General features: G+C 38.9%; 1 protein-coding gene across 2 annotated transcripts in view; it reads right to left on the reverse strand.

Moving 5' to 3' along the window:
* Positions 1-601: 601 nt before the first annotated feature.
* The window catches only part of pde10a (phosphodiesterase 10A), a 42,546-nt gene continuing 26,049 nt past the window's right edge, over positions 602-17,098 (reverse strand). Inside the window, exons 4-22 of one of the 2 annotated variants that reach the window (XM_086167519.1) lie at positions 16,574-16,694; positions 15,022-15,071; positions 14,775-14,915; positions 14,254-14,409; positions 13,271-13,321; positions 12,651-12,709; positions 12,338-12,389; positions 11,642-11,784; positions 11,268-11,360; positions 10,882-11,068; positions 9,512-9,654; positions 9,018-9,101; positions 8,798-8,948; positions 8,495-8,650; positions 6,422-6,594; positions 6,180-6,291; positions 5,970-6,050; positions 4,767-4,855; positions 602-3,248 (exon numbers count right to left, since the gene is read on the reverse strand). In XM_086167519.1, coding sequence (XP_086023645.1) covers positions 3,149-3,248; positions 4,767-4,855; positions 5,970-6,050; positions 6,180-6,291; positions 6,422-6,594; positions 8,495-8,650; positions 8,798-8,948; positions 9,018-9,101; positions 9,512-9,654; positions 10,882-11,068; positions 11,268-11,360; positions 11,642-11,784; positions 12,338-12,389; positions 12,651-12,709; positions 13,271-13,321; positions 14,254-14,409; positions 14,775-14,915; positions 15,022-15,071; positions 16,574-16,694 — 2,142 coding nt within the window. In that variant the 3' untranslated portion in view covers positions 602-3,148. Of the gene's footprint in view, positions 3,249-4,766; positions 4,856-5,969; positions 6,051-6,179; positions 6,292-6,421; positions 6,595-8,494; positions 8,651-8,797; positions 8,949-9,017; positions 9,102-9,511; positions 9,655-10,881; positions 11,069-11,267; positions 11,361-11,641; positions 11,785-12,337; positions 12,390-12,650; positions 12,710-13,270; positions 13,322-14,253; positions 14,410-14,774; positions 14,916-15,021; positions 15,072-16,573; positions 16,698-17,098 lie in introns of both variants that reach the window. The other variant, XM_086167511.1, reaches the window with a different exon arrangement.

Consider the following 17,098-nt stretch of genomic DNA (forward strand, 5'->3'; position numbering starts at 1 on the left):
CCTGGTTCCATTGCAACAAGGGGACCCTCCACGTGGAGTTTGCATGTTCTCTTCCGGGTTCTCCTGATTCCTCCCATAAACATGCAGCTTATTTGGAAAAAAAATGGGAAAATTACCCCGAATGAGTGAGTGAATGGTTGTTGTCTATGTTTATGTCCCTGCGATAGACTGGCGACCAGTCCAGGTCGCACCCCGCCTCTCGCCCCATGACAGCTGAGATAGGCTCCAGCATCCCCTGTGACCCTGAGTGCAGGATAGTGGCAGAAGATGGATATTCATTTGGAGTAATGTTCTCTAGAAATGTGTTTCAAGGGAATGAAGCCTGGTCAGCTGACACTAGGCCAGGGGCAGGGTACACCATCGTTGGTCGATCACGGGGCCACATATGGACACGCAAAGCCGTTCATTCTTATATTCAAAGTTACTGACAGTTAAGTCTTCTGCATATTTTTGTTGCATGGAAGGAAACCCTGTAATTCTTTGATTTTTTTTGCTCCTGCTCACATAAACTTTCTGTTTTTTCTCAACCAAGTAAACACCATTAATGACTGTCATTCCTTTATTTTTTACTTTCAATAAAATTAGACAATTTAATCACCTTTCTACTTTCTGTCAGCTTTGAAATAATCCAAACACAATGACCTCATTCCATGGGTCTCCATTCATATCATGCACCAACAGACTAACAAAGAGGTTGTTAGTACATAAAACAAAGTTTAAGGAAAGATCTGGCACAGAAATATTTTGTTTTCAGATATTTAATAAAAGTAATTTGGGCTACTGCTTGTACATTTACAATTGAAACATTCCTCAGTTATTCTGGGTAACAGTAACATCTGTAGACCATTTTGTTTATCTTATGTTTACTTTGTACAAAACAAAAAGGCCAACATCATTTTTCTTTGTATAAAAAATATAAGTTAATTTAAATTTAACTCTAATTAAGAAAATAACAATAGTAATAATAGCAATAATAATCATCATCAATAATAATAATGATAAAGATCATAAGCTAAACATAGTGCAGACAATGGGATATAACTGGTGCTAAAAAGTAGAAGGGACAGTGCAGTGTTATGGATTCAACCATGTTTTCAACCATGTGGGGTTGGAGTGGGGAAACAGACAGTCAAGCTCTCTCTCTCTCTCTCGCTCTCTCTACCTCTCACTCTGTCTCTTTCACACACACGCATCACACACACACACACACACACACACACACACTCACACAAACGCACCCACCCACTCAGAAAGTGCACGACTGCCGTTGAGTTTAGCACCATCAGAGCATACATCTTAGAATGTACAAACTAACTCCTAGATTGTACACAGTATACACCTATTACTGTATATGCAAAATTATATATAAACTTCTGTATAGGTGCATGCTAATTGTTGCTCTTGGTTGAAGCTTACTGGAAGCAATTCTTAAAAGTAAGACAGAATACATTGTGGAAACTGATGGTGTACTAACCCACATGCCACCACCAGGATTCGGCAATCAAAAACATTAATCAAAATGTACATTCACACTATTGGGGCCACAGTATCAGTTGTTAAACAACTTATTTGAGCTGTAATTTCAGTCTTGGAGGGACAAAGTCCACTGGAATGACAATTGCAGACAAAAAAATATCGTGGAAGTTCTTGAAACCTCATTTTAAAGGAGTGAAAATGCATGTGTTGAAGCATTACTTCCTTCGACAAGTTATGAACATCAGGGTACTTCTGCTGAACACTTGTAAAAAGTCAACAAACATTCTTGTGGTATAATCCCAGAGAAACATGCATGCAAGCTTAACAGATGAGACATTGTGGGATATTATGAGGCTGACAATAGCATGGAGTTCAGGCTTGGATCTGGAGAGCTTTTGTGTTGAGCTGCTGTGTCTGGCATCAACGGAAAACATGTTCAGAGTCCTGATATCTTGGTTTGACGTAGAAGACAAGAGACCATTCACCTTGGATTCATTAGATTCTCAAAAAATCCATCATGTCTTAGCCATGTGTTATCAAGTAGCGTGCTGTTTGGACATTACATAAGGTGGCAAGAATGCAATAGTTAGTTATGTCACAGCAGGCAAACTAATCTTTACAATCCGCTGGGCACTTCCCCAACTTTTGCAGTTTAAAATAAATAAAGCCGTGAAAAAATGTTATTCGAGTGGAATCAGTTTTCAATAGTATGCAGTCTTGGCTAATGATAACTGATGTGAAACAGATGCTATTTGTGCATCATGCTTTTTTTTTTTGTCTTGTGACCTCTGTCCTACAAATATTATGACTGCTTGCCTGGGGTTGGATTCTATTAATCAGAAGAAGTTGATGTACTAAGCAGCAGGTTCCTAAATGCCAGCGGTGGCTGGGGGCAGTGCTGAGGGGTCCACTGCAGGGAGAAACATTGTGACTCTCTTGTGACTAGGTTCATAAGTGTCGACATTATCTAAGTCCACTTGTCACAGTTCATCCATGTTTTTTTTTTTTTTTTTTTTAAATATGCTGTAGGGGATTTTTGCAATCTCCATGTAGAATAGGCTGTATATCATCTTTATTCAAGTACTGCAAAGGATTTTGCTGAAAAGTAAAACTTAACTTAAAAACAAAATAAAACATTCTGACGTCCCCCTTCTCTATTAGGTGGCATCACAACATCACTCTGTTCTACACATTCCTTCTGTCTCTGGTAATACCTTGCTGAAGTGGTAATGATAAACTTACCGCAGAAGGCAAACAGTACCATTTCAAAAGCCTGAACCAAGGACAAGATTTCACATATCCTAGCCTGTGAAAGGTTCAGAGTAAGGCCTCTCAAATACACAACCAAATAAAAAAAATAAAATAACATTAAAAAGCCAAATAAAGAACCAAAAATGGCACGAGTCCATTTTACTAAACGAATTCCCAAGCTGAGAGGATGTAGGGTGATGGGTTAAAGTCCCTCCCCATTGGCTGTCTGTCAGTCTCTGGGATCGGTGAAACCGTCAGTGTTGACACCTCTGTCACCCAATGAGGTAACTGTGTGTTTTCAAAGTCAAGGCGCCGTTATTTGATCCATCTCCTGTCCACACAGGATATGGGTTCTTGTTTTCTGCATATCTGTAGCAGGTTCAGCTTGTAGTCCTTTGGTGGGACAGCAACCCTTTGGTGTTCAGTTGTCCACCTTGACCGGGCCTGAATGTGTAGGCCTGCTGGGAACAATGTCTTCCATTTCTCCCTGTGCAATCTTCTCCCACTGGCCCAGGTTCTCTCTGGAAACAGGAAGCATATCCAGTAATTTCATAATCGAGTTTCACGACAAAATTCCTCCATTATTTTTAAAATAATAATATTCTGACACAACATGATCATGTTAAATGTTAGCTTATGCTACCTGCATCTGTCCCCCAAAACATTTTGAAAGGGCTCCTTGGATGGTTCAGTTTTACTGTGCAGAATGATGTCCCAAATAGTTTGACACAGAAAGGCTGTTTTCATATTCATAAATGTTTGGAGCGAATCATTATACAAAATGCAACTTGCGGATATGTGATATAAATCAATCATTACAAAGTCTGTAGTAAGCAATGTCTTAATGGTCCTTTACAATTTTGCAGTGATCTCAAATTTTCTAAGTATGTTTCATTATATTCTAGTTTTTACTTGATTAATGACAATCTTTCAGCACTATATAGTGTACCCTTTGTCCTGTTTGTCACTTCTTGCATCATTTAATCAAATTCTTTGAGATGGTGTGGTTGTTTGTTATGCTTAACAAGCCGTTAAAATACAATTAAACTAAATATCGTGGGAAAAGCAAATTACTTGGAATTTCAACACGCAACAGTTAAGTCCTTGGAATTTTCAAATTTGTCATTTAGAATGAAAAGAAATATTATCCATTTGTTAGAACTGCTGTACTTCCTTGTTCCAGTGAGGCTGTGTACCTGACGTTCAAAAAGTTATAGATGTAGTATTTGAGTGGCAATAGTTCAACATTTGAAACAGCTGCATAACCAAATTGTGTTTAATGAAAAATTGTGTCATTTGTAGTAAAGGTCTTTCAGCCAAGACTGAAAAAACAAAACCAGCAGCAAAATTCATTACTGTGGATCTGTCAGTTATTATCTTGAAGCTAACTCCCCTTGCCTGTGAAATTGTCAAGCCTAAGTGTGATCGCAAATGCTGCCCTTTTCTGATTTTCATTCGGCTAGGCAGCCCGATGTACTTTACACATCTGCGATAAATCCCATAACAAGCGTGAGGGCTCCACAGGGCCCAGGCCGCTTGCCCACCCAGGGCCCAGTGCTTATGTATGGCAGGAGTTTAAATATTACACTGCTCACTTTGTTTGCATTCCCTACAGATCAAGGTTAGAGCATTTTCAAAACAGGTGGGAGAGAAGCAGATTCAAAATCTGATTCCGGAAACCAAATGTAAATAGTAACACTGGATTCGTTTCATTGCTAACATGGTGACAATCGTGGCTGGAGCCATTTCTAACTGCAGAAATACAGTAGGCATATTGATTATAAGCATGGAATTGATTTAATGTGATGCTGTACAGCAACATGTGCCTTTGTTTTTATCCTGAGCAGAATTTTGCCATAATATCATCAGTCAATTTTTCAACAGTGTAAAATCTATGAAAAAAATATAGTGTGGAAGCACTAGACCTTGCATTCATTAAAAAAAAAACAATCAAACAGAACCATATCATAAAGAAAAGATACCAAAGAAATACTTTTGTAGCTTCCCAGGGGAACATAATGCTGCTATAGGATTCTTACCTGCAAGCTTTTAAAAGAGGACTGGAAGGAGGAAAAAGCTCTGCTAGTGTTGTGTAACATGGTATAGCAACAGCATTGTAGAATCCCACCTGAAAATATAGTATTGTAAGGTTAAGAAGTAATGCCTTTATTGTCGAATACAGTTCCACATAGAGCACAACATCCATGAAATTTGACCACTGCATTTAATCCATCGTGGATGAACCATGAGCAGAAGGCAGCTAATGAACAGTGCCAGGGGAGCAGTTTGGGGTTCAGTCTCCTGCTCAACAACACTTTGACAGGCTCGGAGGAAACGGGAATCGAACCAGGAATGTTCAGTTCCAAGAAGAATCACTCCAACCGTCTGTGCCACGCGGCCCTCTTACCCCCCTTAATAGTTAGGTGTTTAACATTTCTACAGACAGCTGAGAATATAGAGAACTTGAAGTATTAATGTATGTGTGTGTGTGTGTGTGTGTGTGTGTGTGTGTGTGTGTGTGTGTGTGTGTGTGTGTGTGTGTGTGTGTGTGTGTGTGTGTGTGCGTGTGAGTGTGTGTATGCTAACTGATGGGCTGTGTGCAAGAGCTGTCGTAGTAGAGATTTGAAAAGCAGCTCTGTATGAGTTTGGAATTAATAACGGTGAATAAGTTCAACATTTCTCTTAACAAATGACAGCGGTCTTTCAAATATGGCTGTGAATTTGGACCCATGTAGACCAAGTCATTTAATGAATGGGGAGCCAGGATATAAATCTGAGAACTTTGTAAGAAAAATAGTTGTATGTTCTCGGGCATAAATAAACCATATTTGTAAGATGAATCTCAAAATATATATAATTTTGAAACAGAAAACCTTAGCGGAAAATGTCTGTGCAATCTGTGCGAGTTCATTTGTTTCACATTTATTGTGCTCCACTGCAGGTACAAGTGATGCTGGAAATATCTACTATCTGTTTTTGTCTTTTTTTCTATTGAATGTTATATGGTTACTCTAAATTTTATGTTTCTGTCCCTATAAAGCTTGCACTTCAGTGTTTTCTAAACCAAAACTAAAAAAACCAAAACGACCTGTTAGACATGCTCATTGACAAAGTTCTTTTTGGTAACTATCCAGACGGAGACTAAAGCAATCGGTAAATAATAATAGGTAATAGGTAGAGTCGGTAAAACAGTCATCATGAGACATATGAAGAAGACACTTCAGTGACTGGGGTGGTCTCACTTGGCCTTGAGGAACCTCGTCCTTCTTGTCTCTGTCCATCATGGGAATGGGCTGCAAGCCAATCTTCTTCATCTCATCTCCCTTTGGTAAATTTAAGCAATGAGGGGATTAAGTAAATCAACCTTTATATCTTTCTCACCTCTGTTGACAATAATAACGACTTTCTGACACTGAAGTCTTTAACGTCACGGTAAAAAGGTGCTTCTGTACCTCGGCCCAGAACTCAGCATAGATGTCGTTGGCTGTGAGTCGCGTGATTTGCCAGTGCTTGGTAACAGAACACAGGTCACATGCTGTCATCATCAGACCAATCACACGGTCCCTGGAGGGGTGCAACGGCTTGTTATCACAATGTGGAGAAAACTCACTGTGTCTTTCATATGTACCCGCTGCATTTTCGTGAAACTCGTGAGCCGGATGAATTTACGAGAAGAAACGGCAAAGGTTCCCACCTGTGAGAGTGGTTGTTCAGGTCCAATGCGCCGGCGGTCAGAAGCTCTGACAGCTGCTGGTGGTTGTTGAAGTAGAGGGCAAGGTCCGTGGCGATGATAGCCTTCCGGATGATCTCCAACACCTGTTCGTACTCGCTGGAATTCAGGTTGGAGAAAATATTGTGCCCTTCCAGCTATGAGAAACAAAGAGATCAATAAAAAAGCAAAAGCTCCACTTATGAGGCGTTCAACTCAGCTACACTATAACAGGTTGACACGCCGTTTCAGGCTCAGCCCCTGTAGATAGAATCCAGAGATAGAAAAGGACACCCTGACCTTCACTGAAGGAGCGCTTCTCTGTGCTCTTAAATCTGCTCACAAAAAGCAAATTCCATTAGATTTATATAATTTCATTTAAGGGTTAATATTTAAGTCATAAAAAACTGACGTCCCGCTTAACAAGTATAAGTCGATGGCCCGGTTTCATTAGGATATTTATTTATTTTGACGTGTTTCCATTCAATGCTTTTCATTTCCGATGGAAACATGGAAATAAAAACATTCTTTGGTTCTTTTACTTTCATGCTTGCTTGAGGTGTTTTAGAGTGAGATTAAAACAGCTTTTGCAACAAATACCAAAACAGTAAACATTTAAGTTATATGATAAAAGACAACTTCAACAAAGGACGTAGAAATGTGATTCGTATTTAAGGGGAACTTGATGCTGTGTAATGTGAGCCCAAACAAAAGACTAATGCTTACAAAAACTGTATCTTCTGCACTTTTAAAAGTGTCTAATTTGCGCTAAGAGAGTAAACCTCAGTTAATATCCTTCACTAGAAACATTAATATATGGAATTCTGAATATCACAATATCAGGTTTCATTTTATGATATTGACATGACTGTTATATCATATCTAAAAATTGTTTTATATACGCTAAAATTATTTTTAGCAAAATATTTTCAATCCAAAATGCAGTCTGTATCCAACTTTGTACAAGAGTATATAACCGAAACAGTAACGCCACTGAAAGATGGTATTTGCTTTATAATGATAATGGGATATAACAAACAATGGTCTATACTTGACAACATTCGGGAGGGAGTGATACATCTTACGAAAACATTTAGTTTGATTGCCTGAATGGATAATAGGGTACAAGCTGTAGTTGTCTCCATACTTTCCTTCAAAAGTTAATACAAACATAATTCTGGGATTCACCTATAACACTATTATGTCTACAAAATGTACTATATCTTGTAGCAGGAAGATGATGACAATGTAATACTAGAGCTATTATAACACTATCACAGAAATACCAGTGTATTTCATAGTACAACTTTTTGGTTTCACAGTTTGTTTTCAACAACATTGCAACCCTGTCTAAAATAATTTTTAGCAGTTATTTTTCTAACTTTTCTATTTATACGTAATGCAGATCTTTCATCATTCGACCTTTGAAAACAAACATTAATGAAAGAAGAGAGGCATAACAGTGAAATAGATGTTTGATAACAGCTAAACAATGAGTCCAGGCCTGCTTTCAAGCTCAGTTATGCAAAATGGAGCTCAAATAATTAGCTGTTGGATCATCAGTAGGAGTAGCACCTGCCATTTCTACTGTACTTGCTACAACATGGAAAGCATGTGAGAAAAAGGGGGAAAAAAAAAACTACCGTCAATTGAAACTAACTCGACTCATCAAATACAAATTCTGATAACTGCAGGAGTTTGATGTAAATGTGAATTAAGATTTAGCAATCCTGAAACAATACAATTTCAAAGCCAGCGCATCGCTTGAATCGGTTTCCTGACTAAACTGTGGATGGTGAATTTGCACACAATTTGAACAGGAAAGGTCACCAGCCTACTTTAGTGACAGCAGGAAGCAGGGATACTTCTCAATAACTTATTGTGTTCTTAAAATGAACACTTTCTGATGAATTTGTTGTACTCCCCAGTTTCCTTATGTGCATGTTTTTCATGGGAAAACATGTTAGTTTAGAACCCTCAATTAGATTAGGATGAATGAAGAATGGATATGAAGAAGACTTCCAGTTGCAAAGTAGTTGCTTTGTCATGGAGCTCTACCTGCAGGATGGAGACAGTCTGAGAAAAGTGGTGCTGCTCCATGGTGGAGGTGGAATACAAAGCCGCCAAGGGATGGTCAAACTTCTGCAGGTATGTGTTGCTATATCCTCGATGGTCCAGATCATGGCAGAGGCAGGCGATCAGGAGACCTTTTTTCTGTAAGCCATTGAGAGGCGATAGAAAAATAGGATACTTCAAAAAACGCGCATCACAGATTTTGATCTGTTTTTTTTTACTTGCTTTTTGTGTTAAATTTTCCTATATTTGTATACAACAGTGGTCGTTACACACTGAGCAGCAAACCTCTAGTTCTGTGAAGATCCCAGAGGTTTTCTGAAGGATGGCGTACATACAGTGTGCCACGGTAACTGCGTGTTTCCAGTTGTGGTATGGCACACGGCGATAGTTCTTCCGCACAGACATGGTGAACCGACACAGCTTCTCCAGCTCAAAGCTACACAGGGAAATAAGGATTACCTTTAATGAAGTGCGTTTTTGGGATCATCAGGCTGTCGCTCCTCACCTGCTCTTTCCACAGGAGTTGTGAACCATGTAGATAAAGACTGCAGGCCAGATCTCTTCAAAGGGATTAATGTCAAAGTGAAACCTTGAAGACACAGGGGGAGTTTTAATTTACCAAACCTTGTGAGAGGAGAGACAGACGTGGAAGCATCTGAGGCCTTGGATGGGACCGTTAAAACTGGCAAACTGTCTGCCTCTTCCTCCACGTGCCTGCTCTCCTGAACATAAGTATGTGAATATTTGGGTGTAAGAGAATGTTTTTCTCGACCACATGCGCAAAGTATTTTAATTTACCCCTTCTAGGCCAATAAGTTTGCTCTGTGCAGTCAAACTGAGAATGTTGACATCCTGAAATGCATCCTTGACAGTGATGCTACCCGAATAACGTAAACATGGTTGCGTGATAAAAGCTTCGATTAACCAGATCCTGAAGCCAAAAACTCCACGGTGCCATTTGGTTTCTTTGGTGCAATTAAATGGAAGATGAAAACTCACATTTCGATTTCCTTGTAAATGGGAGTAGGGAGGTTGAGTTGGGTAAGAGTCTTCCATTCCTCTGATGTGCAGATGCTGTGATAAGACAGCTTCTCCATTGTCACTCTGTAAATGCATTCAGAGTGCCGGATTCTGTGGTACATCTACAGAAATAGATACAAAACTTTAAATTGCCATAAACAGCATTTAAATATTTACTTAGTTGAAGTCTGTGTTGGAATTTCCAGTAAGGCATCAAATTTACAAAAGGGGGTCCGCAACAATCTTCTGATATATTTTTACATTGTGTCCTCAGGGGGCATCTCTACATCTGGCTATTATTCAGGTTTTTTTTTCCAGACAGGCAGGAATAAGACAGTCACAGATGCCAAACTTCACACCTTCTATCATAAATCAAGAACCACAAATCAGGAGCAGGCCCAAGTTTCCGTCAGATATGAGGTGTATGTAACAAAAACCCCTGTCAGAGAAGAGATGCAGATTGCTTTTTTTGAATGTTTACATGCCTCAGCACTTTAGAAAACTATCTTTGTGATGCAGCTTCTGCACAGGTTTGTCAAATGTACTACAGTTTAGTTAAGTTAGCTTGATTCATCGAAATAAAACTGAATACCATTTTTCAGACTGAAGCAACATTTCAGCACCTCGATTCTTCTTACACCACCCACAACCAACATGTTCTACCTCTTATGCTAAATTAGATTCCCAAGTATTTAGTGTTTTAAATACAGGATTTTCAAATAAGATCCTTTCACATTATAAGGCTGATTATTGGCCAAATTGGGGATCCTTTTAATATCATTTTTTTTGTTCTAATGGAACAAGTTTTCAGCTTAATTTCTTGCAAATCTGCTGATTATTTATGCTAAATTCTTTTTAATTTCTTGTTAATTTTGAGAACATTTTAAATTCAATTTGATTTTCAGGTTATTCCTAGAATACTTATTTTATTGATTAATAATTTCTTTTTTTATTTTTTCAGTCTAACTTTGAAGTCTTTATAAGGTAATTTCTTGTCATTTTTGGGGTAATATATAGATCAATTTAATGACCTTATTTTCTTAGGTAATTTCTGTATCAATTTTCAAAGATTTTGCAGTAAAATTTGCAGTTTTACAGGAAACCGCTGTCACTTTCCGTGTGTTTTTCCATTGCTGGAAAACTGTCTGTTTTTCTGGCTTTCAAGGAGACTTGTAACAAACTGGATTAAAACAATGAACAATAATTTCGGTTAAAATGAGGTCACCGAAAAAACGGGGAACAATGCATGCCCCTCAAGGCAAAGACTTGTGTGGACACGCTGAATAAAAACAGAGAGACAAAAGATTTGTATTTGCTATATGAGAATATTATCAATTCAGTTTACTTACATTTGCACAGTGTAAGGCCAGAGCACAAAAGACGGCAAACATCTTAAAGTTGTTCTCATCTGTTTTAGTGAAGGCACTTCCGCTTAGCTTGTTCACCATCTGCACCACACCTATGACAGTTCCCCTGCTGACGATTGGCATGCACAGGATGTTCCTTGTGGTGTAGCCAGTTTTGAGGTCCACCTCTCTGTGAAACAAGAATGGTTTGAGATTCATCACAGGGTTGATTTATAATTATTGTACCATTTAAAATTCTTGGTTCTTGGTATAACATTTACACAGTTTATGAATGATCCTAAAAACAATGATTTAACAAAGAAACTAAAGCATAGCTGTTCATTTTTTTTTTTTTTGTTTAGCAGCGGAGTGTCTCGAAGCGTAGTTACCGGTTAAACCGTGGGTCTGCATAGGCATCTGGGATATTTAAGACCTCCCCAGTCCGAGCCACTTGGCCAGCTATTCCCTTCTCTATAGAAAACCTGAAAAAGGATAGGGTATGAAAAATCACAGTATTTAAGGAATGAAAGTAAGATTGAAAAGGAGGCCACAAAAAATACATGAATGATTTTCTACTCAAAGATGAAGGTGTATTTTGAAGGTGTATTTTTCTGTCTGTGATCATGGATGAGGTCAGGACACTCAATAACTTCTGGAAAACATTGTATTGATGCATTTTGACACAGTTTTTTGAAAGGGGTATGGCATCGGATTGATGGGAGGTTAAGCAGTGAGAGGTACGAGAAGAGAGGGCGTATCTCACCTAATTTCTTTAGTTTTTCTAAAGACGGGTTTGCCTTCCTTCTCCTCCCCGATATCAAACAGGTCAGAATACAGTTCTTTGTTATTGTGATCTACCTGGAAGAGTGCGCACCTGTCGGCATTCACCAGATTTTTTGCATATATCTGGAAAACAGCAATTTGGAGAGTGTCTTATGAGAAACACTGAAGGTTTATAAAATGAAAAAATGACGTGAGGTTATGTCAGAGTCATAAAATTAGATTAGTTCAGATACATGTCTTCAGTGAAAGAGCTATGTATAGATATTTGAAACACACACTGCATTATTATAGATCATTCCAGTTCTTTACAGTGTTTGAACCAGATGGCTCAAATAACCTAAATGATCCCACTGTCACAAGGCAACAAAAAGCATGACAGCGGTCGTTTTTATAAGGGAAACCTGAAAACTGTCCTTAAGTCAATTAGATACTGGATATTTCAGATTAAATATTACAAGCTTTAGACACATACCTATTTTATGTAGAGCCAAAACGTTTTTAATGTATAGTAATTGAGCATGAATATGGAAATATTCATGTTTCCCCCTCAGGTACTGAAGGGGCAAGAGTGTTGCCAGCATTACTACTCTGTTAAAACAAATAACACACTCTCTCCCAGGATGTGTATTCTTGCATACAATGTGAATGAACACATACTTGCAGAAATCACACTCACCATAATATGTTCAAGTAGAGAATCTATTGCCACAATGTTATCAAAGTATGTTCTGTGCGAAAAGAAGAAATGACGCATTGAGATGTTTGACAAATGGGAAGCTTCGATGACGTTCACATTGAAGACATGAAAACTAAATTGCCTTAAATGCTTATTATTCTTCCGAGGAGCCTTATTTAATGCTCGACCTCACGAGAGAGTAAGAGGTGAATAACTGACTCACATTAATAGTATATGTGCTGATGCTCAGACTAATATCCTGGTATAGTCATCGGTATTACCGTAATGTTCATGAAGTGTCAAGAACTCTTACTTTGACACATCTAGTAGGAAGTCATTGAGTTCAGTCTGTTTGGCGAGGCCTCTGCACACCTAGAAACAAAGAGAAGTAGGTCATGACATGGCCCACAGACATATCACACACTTTTCCCACAGAACACAGCATCCTGCTTGTACCATAAACAAGCTAACCTGCTGTCTAGAGCAAGAATGTTTTGCACCCAGTAGCCAACCCTTGTGTGTAGCATTCTGCGATGCTGTGCAGCTCACTGAGGCTCACAGGTCCATTGTGACCACTACTGCAGTGGGACACTGTTTCTCTGAGGTGTTATGCTATCTGTTCCAAAAAAAAAAAAAAAAAAAAAAAAAAAAAAAACAATACTGGGGCATAATGACATCCTTGGGGAGTGGTTTGTCGAATCTACAGCGTAGCTGATAGGACAGGGCCCACAAGCAACCCCGTCCCTGTACACAGTGGATTTCCCCATTAAAAACACCAGTGCAGGCCCAGAACAAACAAAGTCAACCACCATCATAATGAGTGGGACGGGAAGGCTTCACCTCGTTTCTGTACAAGCATTTACGCAAGTGTTATTGAAATGTATCTGCCACAATGCGCAGATGCCGATCAGTTCCCTGTGGATATTTGCTCACCTGTACTTGATGAATGGCAACTGATGCCCATGCTAAATTGGCTGTTGCAACCTGGAAAAAAAAAAAAAAACAGCAGACAAAGAAAACAAGACAAAAATCAAGCTTGACGCCAAAAAGCCAGAAGGATCAAAATGTACCCATTTACTATTTGAAATTTTTTGTCTGTTATCGAGATAAGAAAAAAAATCCAGTTCACTTCACACCTGTAGCACAGTTGAATGTTCTTAAAATGTTTTGACCAATCCACATCCAAGCAGACTGAGAGCTGGCAGTGTGGTAGTTTTATGGCTAAACCAACACATAACTACCATCTACCTCAGAAAAACACCTCGGTTCTGTCGTGATTTTTAACATCTCATTGTTTTGTTTCTTATCTTATGAACCGATGTTTGGTTCACTGTTCCATCAACCTTCCCAGATACAGTAGGGCAGATGACAATTTTGCGTACACCATCAAACCTCCAACGGGCAGCAAAGTGATTATAATGGAGCTTCAAACATCTCTTGAGACACGCACTTCACCCAGAGAGGCAACGCAAAAACAGAGCTGAAACTGGACTCAATACCTGGCTTTCACACACAATATGGCATCACAGCAAATACATAAAATCTTCTAGTATGATGGGAGAACAATTTTTTTCCTTTTAATAGTGCACTTAAAAATGATAATTCTTTAGTCCCTTTTGGCCAGAGCTGTTTCAAAAAGTTAAAAGAAATATGTAACATGCTGTCAAGATACATAAAAAGTGAGACTTCAAAACTAGGAAATTTCTTCCTTATTGGAGCAAATCTCTGTGCTGTTTATTTTATACTTTTGAGCACAAACCCTTTACAGGCACAAGTGCCACACTACTAACAATAAGCTTAACCTAATGACCTAGTGAAACCAGATCCAGATTAAGCCACATACCATCTTAGCTGCAGTTATGTAAGCTGTGCTAGCCCCCCCCCCCCATTATTAGGTGTGTTTTTTCCTTACTTACCTCCTGGTGGCTGAGGTTGAAGGGCTCCTTGCCCCAGTGCCGGTGCAGCTCCAGGACGGCAATGAGGTCCCCAATGGCAGTGAGGATGGGGAGGCACAGGACAGAGTGAACATGGATCCCTGAGTCCTGCCCTGTGCCGTCCGGGAAGCGCTCATCCTGGAACAGACAGGGCAGTCAAGGTCATTTTTAAGAGGTACAAAGCTGGTGTCCCTCAGGCTGCGTTTGCAACCGTAGCCTGATAATTATGATAAATTAATGTATACACACTGAAACTCACTCATTAATAAAATCTTTGCACCTCCATTAGAGGGGAGACTTTTTTTTTTGCAAATCCTGCACCTGTAATGTGTCTGATGAGACTAATTTCTCTGAAATTTCCTTGGGTATTAAAGAGCTAATGATGTTTTCCTCCTGAATTTAGATTAAATTCCTGCATTGTCATTTACTTATATATACATTTTGATCTGTACAAGGAGTGCACAATGAGTATGGCAGTAAAGCTTTTTACAAAACAGCCTTACCCCCATGATGTCTTCTACTAGCAGTGTTTTGCGAGTCTTGGCAACATGAGCTGCAATGGTCGTCCCAAATGCTATTGGGCCAGAGGGTATGAGGCTTGGAGGACCATCCTTGGCCCCCGTTGGAGTGAACAAACATAAACTCTATGCAGAAACATGGAAAACAAAAGGATGGGAAATGACAACAAAATGCCAAGTATACGCACAGCAGTGTTGCAATCGTGTTGAGGCCATCGCCTTCTGCACTTACATTGTTGCATTCTCCCAAAAAGTAAAGTGCAAATCCATCTGCTTTTGTTGCTGGAGAAATAAGACACAAAGATAATTGGGGGAAACAGATAATATGCTGAAATAACAACAGGCATCACCTGTCAAGTTGATACAATTCTGTAATGTAGGTTAGTCCAACACTCGTGAAGTGCAAATGACAGATACCTGAATAGAGTAGCATGACAAGGAGACAACAGTTGACTTGTAATCTAATAACAATCTTTTAACCACGTCCCACTTAACAACAAGGGCACTCTGACTGGGGGCTTTGACTGCCATCCAGTTACTCAGTCCCAGTCGTCTCACTAGTCCCATTTCAGTGTAATAAATAGGTCATGTTATCATACAATGTGACAAAGGAGGGAGGCAGAAGATGATCAAGAGGTTAATGAGTACTGTGGGTTGAGTGAACTGAGCCTTTGGTGTATTAACAACACAGTAATACAGTTACAGAGTTTTTAAAAATATGACTTTGGCAGGGACTTAACTATAACGTAATAACTGCAAAAGAGACATTTGCCTTGAAAGCTTTCTAGAATCGCCTTTGCAGTTTATTATGAATATTGTAAGTTTGTTTTTAAACCCCCATAACTATGATGTTGTCTTACATCTCACCGATAGTTACAGCTAGCTACTTATGCTGAACTATTTCAAACACTGCGTGACAGCTATATATTGTGGTGTCATTCAAAGTACACAATTATGATACAAATGTTGTAACCTTGCTTTTGAAGATAGATAACGCTTTTTTTTGTCAAATATAATCATTGTGTCTCTCTAGTTTTGTTTCTAAAAAAAGTAATCCACAAAATGGATATTCAATTCAGATTCACAAGAAGTTCCTTGGAAATCAGCAACAAGTAACCTGGCTTGCTGGTAGATTTTCCAAAAGTATGTTTGACAGAAAACCTTCCAGGCAGTAATCCCTTTAAAATGTCCCAGCGAACGCACAACAGTTTACAAAGAGAGAGAGGTTCTGATATATTGGTCAAAAAATGGATATTATGTTTGAAATGATCATTTCTTTAATGCTTGCAGGAGCTAGAATGATGTAACATATCTGGCAACGAACATAGACAGAAGCCAGAGTCACTACCAAGGCAGCCAGTCTGTCATTAATGAATAAATGTATATAGGCTAAGAAGAAATATTTAATAATTCTAAGCAGAAAATAAAAATCATCTATTAAACAAATGTATCTAATACCACAAGTAATTACATGCTATATTTATTACATAGCTATAAAGAAACTAGTAAAAGTTGCAGTTCAGCCACATTTACATTTCAATACAAAATATAGAATTACTTTTTCCCTGACAAAATTTTAATATTGGCCCCATGTGAAACACACTATCCCTCCATGTGTAGGACATTTTGAACTCCTTTGTGGAAAAAAACAAATATATTCTTTAATGGAATAAATTTTAATACGAAATCACATAACATTTTTTTTTTTGTATAACAGGAATGTCACTTTTATTTTATTTTACATTTATGAGTACATGTAGTGTTCTTAGTTTGTTTTTTTTTACCTGTTTTGATGATGTTGCACAACTCATAGAGCAGGAGTTTGTTGTCTCCTCCAGTGTCCAAGCGCTGCTCCATGTAGCTGTTCAGTTCATAGACCACACCCTGCATATTTGTGTCCTGGTACTGCTGGACACAAAAAACAAAGAAATTGAATCTCCTCAACCTTGCAACCTCTAATTGCTGTAAGATAGAATTTCAGAGCGTGGTAACAGCAACGACAATGAAATATAGGGCAACAACCTGCACTCATCCCTCCAAATACACGACTGCTACTGTAGCATCTTGCTACTGTAGCACTCTATAGCCCAGATGCTTACTCATGTGTCTAAAAGTGCAAGGTTTATCTTCCTGCCATTCACAAAGAAGGATCCATTCATCACATCAACCCCCACCTCATCCTTATACTCCCTTTCTTTTCTGCACTCTAGCCCAGGGCTCTCCCTGCAGTCACGAGAGGCCACCGAAGCCTTGCAGCTCTGATTGGAGCCCTGGCAAGCTTTGATGCTCAGTCTCAGCTTAAAAGTGTG

This window comes from Fistularia commersonii, chromosome 2, assembly GCF_037954325.1.
Source record: "Fistularia commersonii isolate RoL2024-O1a breed Wild chromosome 2, RoL_Fcom_v1.0, whole genome shotgun sequence".
In the NCBI taxonomy this organism is placed as follows: Eukaryota; Metazoa; Chordata; class Actinopteri; order Syngnathiformes; family Fistulariidae; genus Fistularia; species Fistularia commersonii.